This window comes from Pipistrellus hanaki (assembly GCF_964339955.1).
Source record: "Pipistrellus hanaki genome assembly, chromosome: 1".
In the NCBI taxonomy this organism is placed as follows: domain Eukaryota; kingdom Metazoa; phylum Chordata; class Mammalia; order Chiroptera; family Vespertilionidae; genus Pipistrellus; species Pipistrellus hanaki.
The window spans coordinates 44,998,063-45,015,700 of record NC_140503.1 but is presented as its reverse complement, the minus strand read 5'-3'; the positions used below and the strand labels follow the sequence as shown (position 1 = coordinate 45,015,700).

Below are 17,638 nucleotides of genomic sequence, written 5' to 3'. Positions count from 1 at the left end.
CCCCTTTAAAGAGAGAGAGGTGAGTCCAGATGGATGCATCCAGGTCAGCCAGCATTGGGACTGCAGAGTTTCTGGGGATGGGAAGCCACAGACCCACCTTCCCTGGGGTGGATGGTTTCCAAGCATTGAGTACCCAATTTTGCAACAGACACATGGGTTAATGCTATAGGTATATCGCTCTGCCCTCATTGTTCTCCTAAATGCCGAGTATAGGTGTGCAAGGCTGATCCATGCTAGCATCTTGAAAGCAAGAACGATATTACTATGCTCAAATTAAATTTCTCATTTCCTGCCTTTTGCTTTCTTCCTGTTGCCGGCTCAGTTTTCAGCCTCTGAGCTGCAGCCTGGTCGGAAAAGAGTAAATTATTTTTGTCCTTCCCTTTTTTTATTTTTCCCCCCACCTCTTCCATTTCTAACTTCCAGGTGTTTCAGTCGAAAGAAGTACCTGAAAAGACATCATCACCTGAGGAATCGATAAGGATGACGAAAGGCATCACCATGGCAACAGCCAAAGCCGTAGCAGCGGGGAACTCGTGCAGACAGGAGGACGTGATCGCCACTGCCAATCTGAGCCGGAAGGCCGTGTCAGATATGCTCATGGCTTGCAAGGTAAAAGCCTCGGTGCTGTTCTGGATGGATGGGTAGTTCTCTGTCATGAGTGAGTTGTTTGGTTTGTACACAGGAGCAGCTCAAAAGTAGGGACTGAAATGCATGCGGAAGGCGTGTGCGCTTCAGCCTGAGGGAAATGATGCTAAGTTAGTTCTGCGTGTGAAGGGATGGGGTCGCCCTGCTGACGTAGCCGCTCACTTCTCCTCTCAGTTCTGCCTTCACAGACGAGAGTAGAGTGCAGGCCATTCTGACAGCAGGAAATGGGTCAGTGGCCTTTTGTTCCAAATGAGAGCTGCCTCCCTCGCCTGCCTGTACCCTTTCCTGCCTCTGTAGCTCATCCCTTCTGTGCCAGGAGGGGTGCTGCCGTAATGGGGGGAGGGAGTGAATTAGAGGAACAGAACAGAACAGAACGTTCTCTGTGCCAGGCATTTTGGAGAAACTCTTCTGGCTCTCAGATAGATAACCAGGGCAGCTGCCCTGAGCCAGTGCTTTGTAAGGGAGCTGGGGAGACCTGAGCTTTATGACCTTCACTTTATTTTCTATTAAGAAAGTGAGCCATAAGAGAAAACTCTCTATCCCCTACATCCGTTGAGCACCATCCCTGCCCCTGAGATTCTGACATCTCCTCAGTGATTAATTGGTGACTCCCTGCAATGGTGAGCAGGGGGTGGACCACAGATGTTGAAAGCTTGCTATCGCAGCTCCTGCAGCGAGGGGCATGAGGGCAGCAGGTGCAAGGTCCACCTGATGGTCCTCAGAAGGGGAGGATGAGCTGGAGGTGGTGTGCAAGGGCCTCGTGTGGGAATTTACTGTTCTCCTGGGCGTGATGGAGGGTGGAGGCAGTGGGTGGCAAAGTCGTGGGGTCACATTCATGAGGGACCTCGTGTTCTGGACCAGGGAGTTTAGACTCTCTTTTGAGGCCATGAGTATTGGTCATTTTGATATGCTTAATGGAATTGGCCTTCCAGAAAATGATGGCTCCAAAAGGGGTTCCAGTCTCAATCAGAGATTAGTAGTCGCCTAGCAAGGTGTGGCCCCAGTGCCACCCAGGTGTGCATGCAGGGCACCTCTCAGTTTGGGAAGGGTTGTCATATATATTCTCATTTGGCCCCAGATGGGAAGGGCAAGGGGAATTTTCCTAATTTGATGGATGATGAAACAGGCTTGGAGGGATTGACCGAGGTCACACAGCTACTTCCTCTGAGCCAGGACTGAAACCAGACCTCTGAGCTCCCAGCCAGTCTGTCTCTGCTGCTGTGGCCTCCCAGCCACCGCGCTCTGTCAGGGTCACTGTGGTTGAGCAGAGACAGGCACTTTGTCTCCATTAGATGCAAAATGAAAAGGAGATGTTTGGGGGGAAATGATCAAGCTGTCAATGGCAAGCAGCTCTCATTTTCAAGTCTCTTTCTTCATACGCATTCCTCTGTTTGCAGGAGGGGAGGTTAAGTTTAAAAAAAATAAAATAAAAAACAAACTCATTGGCCCAGCCTCAGCCCCTCCCTGGATCGGGCCATCCTGACTCTTCAGGACAAAAACAACAGCCAGGCTTGCTGACAAGCGTCACTGCTGAGCCCTGAGGCTCCTGCTGGGATAGGATTTATTTAGCAGGCTGACACTTACGTTTCCCTTGGTCGCCTGTATTTCCACCCCTTTGCAGAAAGGAAGTGAAGTGCACGCAATAGGGAATATGTAGCATACCAGGGATGGCGGATGGTGGATGGAGAAGGAACCCTTGTGCCACGCAGCGGGCCAGGTTGCCGTGTGAGGCTGAGCAGGGAATCCAGGGCAGATATGGAAGCGCAGTAGGTTATATACTGGCCCACTTTATTAGGAAGGAAGGATTACACTAATTCCTTAGATGGAGATTTCCCTACATCCTAAGTTAATTCTAGTGTCTGCTGCTTCCTGATCTTACTTCCATGTGCATAGGTTTACATTATATACAATTTTATATCTACTGTTAACAGTTAACATTAGATGGTTGTTTCTATGTTGCTATGAGCCATTATAACTGATGCTTTTAATGACCACGAAATACTCTGTTAATGAATACCATCTTTACCCTATCATCAGATATTTAGATATTGTCTGCATTATTTATTTTTTTTTATCATAAACTTTACTGCAAGGAACATCTTTGTGCATATCTGTTTTGTCTATATTTTGGATTATTTCCTTTTAGGCAAGACTCCTCCCAGAAGTTAGAACTTAGTGGGTAAAATGATAGGACTTTTTAATTACTCCTGGCTTGCTCTCCCAAAATGCCCTGCCAAGTCACAGAGCTGGCAGCACTGGACAAGAGCACCTCAGCCTTAGCGCCTAGTAGGCCCTGAGTGAGGGCCTTGCATGTCCGTCAGCCGCTGGAGGTGACACCAGACAGCATCGCTGTTGCGGCTTCCCCAGGTTTGTCTCTCCAGAGCGGACACAGGGCTCTGTCCTCACAGCTGGGGACACGGGAACGAGGATGACACCGTGTAGTGGCGGTGAAGAACGTGGTTAAGCTGTGGTTATGGGCATGGCCTGGCTCCTGCCTCCGAGGCCAGTGTGTCCTCAGATGCATAAAACGGGACATGTGAATGACAGGTGCTGGCCACTGAATTATCCCTGCTTCTCTCAGAGGGGTGGGGGCAGGGTGTCGGGTAGGGGGGACAACAGGTGTTCCACAAGCACCCCCCCCATCCTAGGAAGCGGGGCTTGCCTGGAAGAAATGTGGAGTTCGGTTACTGTACCCCGTCCATCTTGGCCTGCTCCCCTAATGTGTGATTCCTGTGTGTTCTGATTTGTGATTTATGTATTCTTGTATGCCCTCTCAAGAACTTGAGAGAACATACGAGAATCATAGAAAGGAAGTAAGGTCCTTAAATGGGTAGGGTTGCTAGATTTAGCAAATTCAAAATAAGGTGCCCCCTACCTATATTACCTTTTTGTCGTTATGAATCTGAAATTCAAATTCAGCTGGGCATTCTGTAGCTGATCCAGCAACCCCGGGAGGGGATGTGCCATCTGGAATGATACATTGTGAATGAGTCGCCTCGGCGGGTCACGAGGGCACGGGAAAAGCACCAAGTGCTGCACCCACCATGCGTCCTGCTCGGCTTATCTGGGCCTGGATAATGCCAGGCACCCCAGGGTCCTGGGGAGCTCGCTGCCTGAAGGTTCCCAGGAGCCCGGGGCCTGGCTGGGCGCCGCACCGTGACCCCTGCGTGGTCAGGTCACAGCGGGAGGGCCTGGCCGCGATTAGCTTGTGAACGGGGAGGGGTCGGCGGGACTTCTCACGGCTCCGAGGAGACACGGCTGACCCTGGAGCCGCACATCTCCTGCGTAAGCCCTAATCACGAATCCTTCCTGACTTCTCAGGGTCTGGGGAATTTCTTACATTTCATAGAAGGTGGGGTGCAGGGACGGGGAGAAAGGAAAAAGAAGATAAGAGGGACCAGATTCGCTTGCTCTTGTCTGGCTCCAGGGCACTAAAAATGTCAAGACACAGCCTTGGAAGGAGCCTGCTGTGGAGATGGGGGGGCAGGGGACAGTGGAGGACCACCCCGCTATCCACGGGGTCAGGGCAGGTTTCTCAGAGATCACCGACGTGAGGCAGCAGGAGTTCCAGAATCCAGAGTCCAGGCTAGATGGCACTGCCCTGCCGGGCTGGAGACCCCACCCGGCCCTCCGGCTAGCTCTTCCTGTTCTAAGATGTCAACGCTCCTTTCTCTTCTCCAGCAAGCATCTTTCCACCCTGATGTCAGCGAGGACGTGCGTGCCAGAGCCTTGCGGTATGGGACGGAGTGCACCCTCAGCTACCTGGACCTTTTGGAGCACGTCCTGGTGGTGAGTGGGGCGAGGACCCGGGCTGGAGAAGAGCTCACTCAGTGCAGACCATCCTTTCCTCGGGCAAACCCCTTCGAGGGCGTTGTTCAGGCTGAGTGTGAGGCCGTGGTGGTGGCTGATAGATGGCCCACACGGCAGCCTCAGGCCTGCACCAACTCCCAGGTCCTAGGGTGGCTTGCCCCCCAGGCCCTAAGGGCCAGACCAGAAAGTGTATCGTGCCCGTCTGTGCATGCCTACCCCAGGAGCACGTTTAGAACGAGGGAGGTCGGGGAATACCAAGCCTTTCCAGGCAGAGTGCTCCGCCTCCTCAGAGGGAAGGGAAGTCCTACGTGATGGATTACCGCCCTGTCCTGACCAGAGGACCCCAGGCTGATTGAGATTACATTCCTGGAGAAGGCTGAAACTGCAATTAGGTCCCATGTTAAGTCTTGCTTTGGCGTCATGGCTTTAGCACAGGGACTCCATTTGGGCCTGTTTGGGGTTTTCTCTGTCACAGTCCTTCCCTTTTGACCAAATTCTCAGCTTGACTTGGAGATGTGATCAAATGGAAGGCAGGAGCACCACACTCAGCTCCAGCTCTGCAGACCTGGTGGCTTTCAGAGTCCCTGTGTGATAGCCACAGGTGTGATAGCCACAGGTGTGATAGCCACAGGTCATGATGATGTTGCTTAATCCCTATGACATTCACAGGTCACATCTTTAGGTTCACCCCCCATTGACCCCCTCCTTCCTGCCCCAGAGGTCAGCTTTTGTTGAAAGTGTTACAAAAGAGGTTTAGTCAAAAAGACCAAAGCCCACGTCATCATCAGACTCCTCAGATTCTTCTTTCTTTGCCTCCACTTTCTTCTCATCTGGGGCAGCAGCGGTGGAGGGGGCAGGACCTCCGGCTGGCACAGCACCAGCTGCTGGGGCAGGTCCACCAGCCCCTGCATTGCAGATGAGACACCCAGTGTTGACACTGGCCAGAGCCTTTGCAAACAAGCCTGGCCAGAAAGGCTCACCATGTACACCAGCTGCTTTAGTGAGGGCATTGATCTTATCCTCCGTCACCTCACTTCATCGTCGTGCAGGATGAGGGCTGAGCAGATGCAGGCCAGCTCCGAGGCAGAGCCGTGATGAGGGCGTGTTCTGGGCGAGCTCTGCCTCGGAGCTGGCCTGCATCTGCTCAGCCCTCAGGTGCTAGTCACAGGAAGAAGAGGGCCTCACCCCAACGCCATGGCCTTAGCTTCCTCGGGAGAACTGAGCACCTTACTGGCAGCTGGGAAAAACCAGGTTCACTCTCTTTAGACTGTTCTTCTTTGTTCCCTCCCTGACAATTCAATCTTAAGTAGATGATTTGCTTGGTGATTAGTGGCTGCAAACATGTGTTTAGAGCTTTTGACAGAACATAATGTGCCAGAGACGTTATGATGATAAACATAAAAAAGGTAATTTCTAGTATAATATTTGGAATGTACTTTGGAGCCATAGTCCCCAAGACCCAAACCAGTCAAAACCAAATAGTGAAATTCGAAATACCTTGTTGTCACTTTTTTAAGCCAGGTGGCTTGCTCCGTGGTCTTACATAACTGGGTTGCAGTTTCCCTAGAAGCGTTCATCCAGGTGCATGCTGGCCACAGCACAGGCACCTCCTTGCTCAGCTACAGGATAACCTAGGGCTCTTCTGTTGTGAAGAGCAACTTCGGACAGAGACTGAAAGGATTTTTCTTGGACAACTGTTGCTTTAGCAGTGGATTCTGCAATGTTTTCAGAGCGAAGGAGTGGACCCTAGGTATAGCCTTATTTTTACTTATTTCAAACTAGGGACTTGCCAAAGAAAGTGAGTTCTAAGTCATGGTAGGTCCTTTCTAACTCGTCAGTGTAAACTCGGGGGGTTTGACCCAGGACTGTGTCTGTGTGGCTTTGTGATTAGTTGGATAGCTTAAGAGGCATGGCCTGTTATGCACCCGCCATTGAGGAGAATGATAACCACTGAGGACAAAGTCCTGCCTGGCACTGTCCTCCTCCACTGTGCACTGCTCATGGTCAGAGTGCAGCTTTGGTAACAAGTCCCAAGTCTGACAGGTAACCCCCCACCATAGCAATGGTCTGGGAGATGGGGATGATGGGTGGCATCATCTTTTCAGGCCAAGGCTGGAGCGAAGGAAGGAGACAAAAAGAAAGGGTTTCGTGTTTGGTTACAGTGTGCAGCCTTGATCCCGTGCCTTGGATAGAAGCAGTCTGCACTGATGTCAGCTGTTTCTCTTCCTCGTCAAAGTGAGTTGTAGGTGTGCAGTGTCTGTGCAGTGTCAGGTGGAGCCTTCCTTAGCTGTGACCCATAGCGCGGGGCCTTCTACTGCTCAGCAGCGTCAGTGGGCGGGAGTATGTACTTGGTAAGGTCCCTTCAGTGGGGCTCGAGGGCTCCTCTGATGATGTGTCTAGAATTCCCAGTCACCAGGCTCTAGGCTGTGACCCACAGGATCCTTTAAAATGGAACCTGGGGTGGCATCTCTAACCTATTGATGATAAGCTGGAGCATTAGCAGCTTAATGGCAGCTGGTCCTACTAGCATGAGACAGCCAGGGATCAACAGAAGGTTGAAAGCCAATAGGCATTGGTCTGCTGGTGACTATCTTGTGTGAGGTGAGATTATGGTTCCCAAAGGACATACTGTGAACATTCAGCAAGACCCAAGGCAATATGGTAGGCTAGGGGAGTCCAGGAGTTTCAGCAAATTTAGAGATTTTTAAATTTGAGGGTCCCATTAATTCTTTCTACCTTGCCTGGCGACCAAGGGGGATGAAGACAGTGATAATTCTGAGAACCTTGCAAATCTTTCCATCGAGGCTCACAGGATTTGCCCAAGGAAGTGATCAATGGAAATTGTGGAAGGTACACCCTAAGGGGAAAACACATTTTTCTAACAGCTTCTTTGCCACTGTGAGGGCATCGGCAGTAACGAGTCAAGCCTGGAAATCCACGAAGCTGTTGCTTAGTTGTGGGTCTAGGAAATCCCTGGCTTAGCTTAATGCCTTTTGCAGACAGCTGCTTTCCTTCAGCACGGAGATCACGACCTGGGTAATGAACGCTGTCTAAAGATCGTTGAAATGCTTCCGCAGAGACTTTGTGTCCTTTTCAGTGAACGGTTGCAGCAAATAAATGGAATCTTCCGTGGACTCCTCTTTGGGAGCTGAGCCCAGTGAGAGGTTATCTACACGTTGTGAAAAGGCCGCCTTCCCTGGGGACCTGGAGGGTGTTTAAATCTCAGTGACATACTTAGGAGAACTAAGAGGGGCCTCTGTGCCCTTGAGGCATGACTGCCCAGGTACATGGTCACTTACTCCATGTAAAGGCAAGTGGATGCCGACTGTGTGTCCTCAGGGATGCTGAAGAGGGCAGAACAGGGGTCTGCGGCAGTGAGCCGCTGAGTCTGGGGGAACTTGACGACAACGGTGTTCTGGGTTAGAACCGGGAACCCAGGAATCGGTATGTTATTAAGAGCTCTCAGGTCCCCCAAATCCTGGGCAAATCGCCATCCTGTTCTCAGCATAGAGAACAGTTAACACCCGGCAGTTAGGTCTTCTATGGGTGTGAGGCCTTGTATGGATACTGAGATAATTTAGGAAGAGGTTTAATTATGTCTACCTGAGTCTCTATAGGTTCTGCACTCTTTATTCTTCTCATGTCAATTTTAAAGGTAGTCCTTAGCCCAGTTGATGTAGCTCAGTGGTTGAGCATTGATCCCGGAACCAAGAGGTCACCAGTTCAATTCTGGGTCAGGGCACATGCCTAGGTTGTGGGCTTGATCCCCTGTGGGAGGCATGCAGGAGCCAGCCAATTGACGATGTTTCTCTCTCATCGATGTTTCTATCTCTCTATCCATCTCCCTTCCTCTTTCTTTAAAATAATCAATGAAAACATTTTTTTTTTAAGCAGTCCTTAGATTTTCAGGTACTTTGATTTACTCTGGGGACCTTTGTTGGAATTCTTCCTCTTCTATGTCAAGAAGAGACACTAAGGAACATAAAAGTCTAGGAAATTCTAAAGGGAGGTTTCTATTGGAAACAACACGTTAGCCCTTTTAATTTAGAAAGGAGATCTCCTCCTACTGATTGGCACTGGGTTACAGAGCAAGAAAGGGTGTTTTTCAGTGAAAGATCCCAGTCATTTATTCTCAACGAGGTAAAATTCTCTCTAAACTTTCTTAGATATCCCCACTATGGAAACTTCCTTTTTACTCTGAGAATTTTGTTGTCCAGTGAGGGTGGGGTTTAAAGGAGAAAGCATAGCTCAAGTAATTTTAGTTTCTTTCCCTTTGGCTGTCCTGGGAAAGTAGAGTAAGTCCTCACTTAACATTGTCAGCAGGCTTTTAGAAACTGCAACTTTAAGCAAAAGGATTTAAAATGAAACCAATTGTACCATAGGCTAAGTTCATGGTTGGCAAACTGTAGCTCGAGAGCCACATGCAGCTCTTTGGCCCTTTTGAGTATGGCTCTTCCACCAAAAAGCAAGGCCTGGGCAAGTCTATTTTGAAGAAGTGGCGTTAGAAGAAGTTTAAGCTTAAAAAATTTGGCTCTCAAAAGAAATTTCAATCGTTGTACTGTTGTTATTTGGCTCTGTTGACTATAATGAGTTTGTCAACCACTGGGTTAAGTGATATAAACAAGAGTTGAGTTCCTATGGTATATTTCTGATTGCAGAAACATCATCACATTTCTAAATAAAGACCCAAAACACTTCTAATATTAAACATTGAAAGAAATGTGAGCTATACATACATTTAAGAACCTAATAAAAACAGATAATTCTTTACCAACTTGTTCATTCCAGTTCAGGGTCACAGATGCCTAGAGCCTATCCCAGCAGCTCGGGGTGCAAGGCGGGAACCAAACCCAGCCAAGACTCCCTTCCACTGTAGGTTCACTCACTCACTCACACCCACCCCCAGTCAGACTGGGACAGTGTAGATACCACAGTTCACCTAACCTGCCCATCTCCGGGACGTGGGAGGAAACCGGAGCACCCAGAGAAACCCACGCAGACATAGGAAGAACATGCAAACTCCACACAGATAGAGTCCTTGGCTTGGAATTGATTTTTTTTTTTTTTAAATCAAAGTTATAACAAAATGACATTATTTGAGGACCTGCTGTATTGTTACTAGCTTACCAGAAAATGCCACAGACCCGGTTAACTGTGGGAGGGCCCATCTGGGGGAATCCTTGGGAGTTGATATGGGGGCATTTGAGTTAATGTTGAAAAGTTTGCATAAGGCCTTTGAGGACAATCTCTTTTCCAGTGTTCCAATTTGTTACAATTGAGACATTGATTTCTTGGCCAGTGTTCAATCATGGGCCCCTACAGGAGTGCCCTTCGAGAGGCCAAGGTGTTATTTTGGTTCTCTGGCCTTAGAGCTGTTGGAGCCATAAAGCTAATAGCTCCGTGATTTTCATTTCCCTTTTTGCTCCAGGGTCCTTTCAAAATGCTCAGTGAGGCCTGTGTCCTCCCATCCCATTTTCTGCCTTTTTTGGATCCATAATCTCAGTAGATAAGCCATGTACAAGGAGGGCAGCTAGAGCAGGTTGGGTGACCCTGTTTATCATCTGGAACCTGGAATGCCACAGAAGAGGGCTTCCAAACAGCTTTAAAGTCTGCCACAGACTCAGCTCTCTTTTGTCCGCATGTTTGAATAACAGACCAATCAGCATGGGCAGGGAGACTTAGGAATGGCTTATGAAAGTTCTTTCTGGTCAAAGACTTTGAATATCATCCTCAGGGGTTGCCACTTTGCTTCCTACATCCATTTTTTGGGCTTCACCAGGCCCTACCAGTATGTACAGAAGCAGATAAAGATCTGGTAGTTTTTTAAGAACTTAGAATTATTGGTGTCTATGACCCTGGGCCACCAGATCTATTATTATATTCATTAGATTCATTTTCTGTTATGAATTCTTCCTTCCAGAGAAGCAGGATTCTTAAATCTTCTGTTGCAAACCTCGGTGGTGGATATGTCTGTTAAAAAAACCTGCCACATAAGTTTCTTTTCATCTTTCTATGCAATTATTGCCATTGCAACCTATAATTATGATAGAAATTTAAATTTCCTGTTTCTCCGTGGCTGGGTTGAAGTTTATGGTGTGAAGGTAATTGGTGCTAAAATGAAATCATTACTAGGAAGAAAAGCTAAAGGACATCAAAACTTGTATGAAACATACAAAAAAAATCATCTCATCTTTTGCAAGAACGTTGTTGTCTCTTGATGACACTTCCAAGGAAACATGACTAAAATGTCATCGTGCACGTATTTGCTCGTGCATTCATTTTTGTCTGTTTAAAAAAGATTAGACATACTCTTTGGGGTTGTTTTTCTAATAAAAATATAGGAATAAAACAGCCTCCATTTCCAGGGAATTACCACAAACATAGGAAAATACAGGTTGCTAACAACAATTGAAGAGGCCCCATGACAATGTTCTGTCACCTAAACGGTGGATATTGGTAGTTTTCTTGGAGCTGCTGCTAAAAGTGAGTTTGCATTTCTTATTATTAGCCCCTAACTCCTTCTCCAAGCAGACTGCAAAGAAATACGGGCAAAGATGAGGCTGAGAGCAAGGGGGGTTGTTCCTCACGAGACGCCCTCGAGCCACAGCACCGCTGGGGCCAGTGCTGACGGAGACCGGCAGGAAATGGGGAGAGAGGAGAAGCACAAGCAGGGGAACCAGTGTCTATTTCTGAGGGAACTTGGAGGGACAGAACCAGGATAGGAAAGCCAAATTGCCAGTGTAGAGAAGACATTCAGGTTTCTGTTGAAATTATCTTTAAGGTAGAAGAAAAGAATACTAAGATTATATTAGCTGTTTAAGGGTGGTGAATAAAAAGGTAGTTAAAAACTAGAGATTTACACACACACACACACACACACACACACACAGACACCACCATCCTGCCCTCTTGGTTCTCGTCTGTATGAGGAGACCATGTATAATGAGACGATCACAGTATCGCCATTCTGAGAAGAAAATCTACCTACATCAGAACTCTGACAGCCCTCACCGGTCACTTGAAAATTCGAATTCTGTTTTAATTGATCAAAGAGCGTTACTAAGGTTCCTGAAGCTGAAGAAAGAACAGGTAGTTGTCTAATTTTCACAAAAGGGGGAAAAAGGAAAGTAGAAGTTAAGGTTCGGGGAAAGTATCCAGCAATTTACAGAAATAAATTGATGTCACTTTTCAGGTGGTACCAGGAGGTTCCGGGATCTTTCTTAGTGGGCTGCCTTTCCTAAATTTGGTCACAAAAATATGTCGGTCACATAAACATTATACTGCTTTAGCCGTGTTCAGTTCATATATCCTGGAGTGAAGGATTCCTGACTTTGCCTGGTTTGTATATTTTAGTTTTTCTATAGAAATGTTTTTTAAAATGCAGAAAGTCATTCTGAAACCGGTTTGGCTCAGTGGTAGAGAGTCGGTCTGCGGACTGAAAGGTCCCAGGTTCGATTCCTGTCCAGGGCATGTTCATTGGTTGCGGGCACATCCCCGGTAGGGGGTGTGCAAGAGGCAGCTGGTCAATGTTTCTCTCCCATCGACATTCTAGCTCTCTATCTCTCTCCCTTCCTCTCTGTAAAATATCAATAAAATATATTTTTTTAAAAATGCAGAAAGTCAGATCAACAGCCATGTGCCCACCATCTGTAATTAACTCATTTTGTCAATGTTTGTTTCATTTGGTTCAGAATTTTATTTTCCAAAGAAATCTATAAATAATAATGAATTGTATAGCCCTTATCAATCCCATTCTCCTCTCTCTACCCGCTCCCCCATGAATATCGAGGTGCAAGTAACTTTCATGATTTTAACTTTTTCACCTTTTGTGGATCTTAGGCCTCCTTGTACTGAAAACACATTTTCTGCCTCCCCTACCCTTATCAAAGAAACACACACACACACACACACACACACACACACACACACACACGGGCCTTTAAGCTGTTGAAAGGGTTCTCAGACCCAAACACCCAGCTGGATCCTTTTGGAATTGAGGCTCCAAATTGAAAACCCCCACTTGGGGAATCCTTTTTCTTTGGAGAATCCTATTAGCCATCAACAATAATAGGATCTGATCTGGGCAGCACTATCTCCTTGCTGCTCTGGGAGCGGCTTTATGAAGCAGCAGGCATGCCCATTTGAGCAGTGTCACATGTAAAGTTTGTGCTGCGAGTTTATAGGCAGCCACTTGGCCTCTGCAGCAATCATGGTTCAATATTGCTGCAAACCCACAATATGAGATCCTTGACAAGGCTAAAATTACCCTTGCTTCCAGTAGCAGAGCTTTAATTTGGTTCTGTCCGTTGCCTGCTGTTAGAAATCATATTGATTTAGTGGAAGAATAAAAATAGAACTCCTTTCCTTCTGCCGTATCTCAGTAGGGTACTTTATCATATGACTGCTACTTAGACAGGCATGGTGTATACAGAAGTGGTTCTGTTTCTCCATCAAGGCTCTTTTAAAGACGGAAGTCATTCACCACTCCACTAAGGTGATGTCAATCTCCCCACCACACCCTTAATTTTTTCCAGCTCTATTGAAGCATAACTAATATGCAATGAACATGTTTAAAGTGTACAATTTTAGTATCAGCATGTAAATACATCTGTGAAAGCACTAAAACAATCGAAATAATTAATAGATCCATTACTACTCAAAATTTCCAGGCAACTACTGATCTGCATTTGTTATTATAAATTTGTTTGCATTTTCTAGACTTTTTAATAAATAGAATCATATAGCATGTGCTCCTCTTTGGCCTCTTTCACTCAGCATCAGTATTTTTCTTTCCATCCATATTGTGTGTGTATCAATAAATTGTTGCCTTTTATTGATAAACTGGAGGCCCAATGCACGAAGATTCGTGCAATAATGGGCCTTCCTTACCCTGGCTGCCGGCACTGCCTTCATTCCGGCCGGAGCCGCCTTTCCACTCAGGCCCAGAGCCTTTCCACCTTCCCATGCTGCCCAGAGGCCCTGAGTAGCCAGGGGCGGGGCCTGAGTATGCAAATTAATCTGCCATCTTTGTTGGGTTAATTTGTATACTCACTCCTGATTGGCTGGTGGGCATCACAAAGGTACAGACAATTTCCATCTTACTTTTTTATTAGTATAGATATTATTCCATCATATGGATGTGCCCTAATTTATAGACATGTTGATTGACATTTAGGTTATATGTAGGTTTCAATTATTACAAATAAAGCTGCTAAGAACATTCTATATTGTTAAAGAACAAAAATTCAACCAAGTAAATTTGAAGATCTAATCAACTTTATTGAACAGTTCATGAATGGAGCAGCATCCCACCTCGCTGCTCCCAAATAGAAGGGAGCTCCAAACAAAGTAGCCTTTGTTTATAACTAAAGGCTCTTTTATAGGCACACACTGGACAGGACAAAAAGTTTCTGATTCTATTTACTTGGATCCTTTTTGCTTGTTTTTTGATGAGTCCAGCTAAAGGTTCATTGATCTTATTTATATTTTCAAAGAATCAGCTCTTGGTTTCATTGATTTTTATATATATATATTTTTTAATCTCTGTCATTTATTTCTGTTCTTATCTTTATTATTCCCTTCCTTCTACTTACTCAGGGCTTTTCTTGTAGTTCTCTTTCTACTTTTTTAAGTTATAGGATTAGATAATTTATTTTATTAATTTTTCTTGCTTTTTGAGGTAGACCTGTAGTGCTATGAATTTTCCTCTCAAGACTGCTTTCACAGTATGTTAAAGATTTTTGGTTGTTATCTGTTCATTTTCATTTTTTCCCAAGAAGCTTTTGATTTCTTTCTTGATCTTGTTGGTAACCCACTCATTGTTTAATAACATGCTATTTTGCCTCAATGTGTTTGAATGTTTTTGAGTGTTTTTACTGTAGTTGATTTCTAATTTTATGCCACTGTGATCCAAGAATGATTTTAGTCTTCTTGAACTTGTGAAGACTTGTTTTGTGTCCTAACTTGTGGTCTGTCTTTGAAAATGACCCATGTGCACTTGAGAAGAATGTAAGCTTTGGGGTGAAATGTTGCATAAGAGTCAATTAAATACATCTGATCTTAGATATATTTTTATAGGCACTTAGTTTCACTGTTTCCTTGTTGTTTTTTGTCTGAAAGATCTATCCAATGAAGGCAGTGGGATATTAAATACCATTACTGTATTGCTGTCGATCTCTTCCTTAGTCTTCTAGAAGTTTTTTGTTTTTTTTTTTTAATATATTTTATTGATTTTTTTACAGAGAGGAAGGGAGAGAGATAGAGAGCTAGAAACGTCGATGAGAGAGAAACATCGACTAGCTGCCTCTTGCACACCCCCTACTGGGGATGTGCCTGCAACCAATGTACATGCCCTTGACCGGAATCGAACCCGGGACCTTTCAGTCCGCAGACCAACGCTCTACCACTGAGCCAAACCGGTTTCGGCTCTGGAAGTTTTTTTTACATTTATAACCTGTGCATATATGTTTACCAGGTTATATCCTCTGGTTGAATCGATCCCTTTAGTATTACGTACTGACCTTTATTGTCTCTTGTGATGGCCTTCATTTTGAAGTCTATTTTGTCAGATATAAATATTGCTACCCCAGCTTTTTTTCATTCCCCTTTGCATGAAAATGTCTTGCCATCCCTTCACTCTCATCCCTTGTGAATCTTTTGTTCTAAATTATATATTAAATTATATATCTCTATATAGACTTATCACAACTCTATAACGAAAGAACTGTTATGATCACTTAATTAGTAAATAAAGTGTAGAGAGAGGATAAGTAATTGGGCCAAGGTTGCATAGGCACGTTGACTCCGGAACCTACATGGCTGTGTTAGAAAGCAAAAGGCACTTAACCTTCTCTCAGTCTCCCCAGGGTTCTAGTGCTTTTTTCAGACCTGGTCTAGGAAGCCACCATATTGGGAATTATTCCAACCGTGTGTTGGTGTCTTTTTCACTCCTCCTTTATCTGTTCATTTCTTCATAAGTCTGTACTGAGTTAATTTCTTCATAGTGATATGTGTCAACCCTAAGGTGAGAGAATGAGGATAACAGTAGCAAATATAAAATTTAAAAGATTATAAGAGGAAGGGAGGTGGGCATAGAGGCATGTGAGGTGTTGTTCTAAAATCTTTGACAAATCAGGTTGTGTATGTAAACAATGTCTTCTAGGTGCTGCTATGTTTGAGGTCAAAATACAACCCCATTAACTCCCCCAGCACCAGATTGTTATCATGCTTCTCTTATGGTGTTAAAGGGGTTGGCCAGGGTCCAAACGGCATTTTGTCCAGACTCCTGAGAATGAGTATGATACCTGGCGGGGTGAAAGAGGGAATGGGACCCCAAGAAGGGAACTAACATCCAGTGAACTCCTGTGGGGTCTCATTGTGCAAGGTACATGCCCATGTGTTACTGCATTTGAACTTGACGGCAGCCCCGAGGGGCAGCATTGCCTCAGGGTTACAGATAAGAAAATGTGTTCTTATCTCTAATCCACCCAGTGTAGCAAACCAGTAGCAGGCAAAGCCAGGTTCAAACACCGGCCTATCCAATCCCCACGCCCACACCTCGTCCCCTGCTCAGAGGCTCCGAATTGTCTAGACTCTAGAGCACATATGTCAAACACAAGGCCCGCGAGCCAAATCCAGCCCGCCAGGCCTTGCAATGTGGCTCGCACCGCGCTGTCATCACTGCACTCCGCTGTCAGTTTATGACATTGTCAGTTTATGACTGTTCAGTAAACCATTCGGCCCACGATTTAGGCTGGATTTTAGATTTTGGCCCCTTCTCTGATTGAGTTCGACACCCCTACTCTAGAGAGTCAGCAGTTGCGCTTTTCGCCAGCATGCCTAAACATTTCTGAACCTGAAGATTACCACCGCACGCGGGAAGAGACGCAGAAAGGAATGTTGGAAGAGGAATTTTGAAATTAGGAAGGAACAAGGTGATGTGAGTCAGAAAATAAATCCCGGCGGAGGTCGGTGAGGAGCTCGCCTCCCGTTTCCCAGGTCTCGCCTGGAAGGAGTTGGGGAAGAATTCAGCGGGGATGCCTTTTAAGTTGGATTGGGGTTGGAGTTTCAATATCTTTTCATAACACTGTGGGGAAACGGGGGCGGCGGGAAGGGAGAGACAACACAAAAAAACAAAACATTTTTGAAACCTGTGAACTAGTGCAGAAGAGGGAAAGTCTTGGTGACTTCCCAGCGAGGCTTGCAGTGAAAACGCTGGGGGGGAAAAACTCCTGATCAGCTGGTTGCTGTGGCTCTCTTGGTGATTTCGTCCCCAAGATCCCACCTGAGTCACCCATTTCTCTTTCTGGTGCCACATTGGCTGTTTTGTCACAAGTCCCAGCTGACCCATAGCCTCCGGCTTTTGTGTTCAGTCAGAGTGTGCTTAGATAGCACTGGGTAATTTTCAGGTGCATGTATTTATCTTGTGTACAAATAAAAGTACAGATGTAAGACAATGGCTGTATCAGTGCAAGGATTTTTGTCTTCCATGTAATCTTAAGGAAATATATAAGAAGGGACTTTAGAGAAACCCCTGGCTCCCAACTTTCCATTTTCCCCAAGATTCTGAAGTCACTCGGTGGCAAAGTGACAACCTAAAGCCAGGATGCCCAGCTGTGTCCACCAGTGAGGGTGCTTCCTGGCACAGTGGCTGCCGTTCTCCTCATGCACTTGGCTTGTTCTTCACCCACAGGTTCTTCAGAAACCGACCCCGGAGCTCAAGCACCAGCTGGCTGCTCTCTCCAAGCGCGTCGCTGGTGCCGTGACTGAGCTCATCCAGGCGGCCGAAGCCATGAAAGGTAGGTGGCAGCCTCTCGTGTCCTCTCTGGGGCACCACTCCATGGCAGAGCTAGCACAGCGAGCTGAGCAGAGAAAACACAGCCGCACAGGCCTATGCAGCCAGAAGGACTATAGGGGAAGTACTTTTCCTTAAAAAATCAGAGTTAGATCTAAAAAGTAATATCCTCCTGAAGCCAATCTTTTCTCCAGTCTTTACATTAAGGACTTCTACTTCAATGGCATATCCATCTAGAACTGCCCACTTCTCTTTTAAGGGTCCCGCCACGCCCTAAAGACTCCATTAAAAAAAGGAGGGGCAGGGGTCTGGCCACTTATTTTCATTCGTCAGAATATTAATTCTTATTTAAATAATACCCTTCATTTATAAAGCAGTGCAGTTTGGGTA

General features: G+C 46.0%; 1 protein-coding gene and 1 pseudogene across 8 annotated transcripts in view; one reads left to right on the top strand and one right to left on the bottom strand.

The window, feature by feature from the left end:
- TLN2 (talin 2) overlaps nucleotides 1–17,638 on the top strand; it is a 402,173-nt gene that overhangs the window by 362,384 nt on the left and 22,151 nt on the right. For all 7 annotated transcript variants that reach the window (XM_084886348.1, XM_084886349.1, XM_084886343.1 and 4 more), the window contains 3 exons: nucleotides 424–609; nucleotides 4,327–4,434; nucleotides 17,147–17,252. In XM_084886348.1, coding sequence (XP_084742474.1) covers nucleotides 424–609; nucleotides 4,327–4,434; nucleotides 17,147–17,252 — 400 coding nt within the window. The remainder of the gene's footprint in view (nucleotides 1–423; nucleotides 610–4,326; nucleotides 4,435–17,146; nucleotides 17,253–17,638) is intronic.
- On the bottom strand, nucleotides 5,209–6,552 carry LOC311611892 (large ribosomal subunit protein P1-like; annotated as a pseudogene). Its single transcript has 2 exons — nucleotides 6,511–6,552; nucleotides 5,209–5,531 (listed from the first exon to the last, which is right to left on the bottom strand). The product of its transcript is annotated as a large ribosomal subunit protein P1-like (transcript).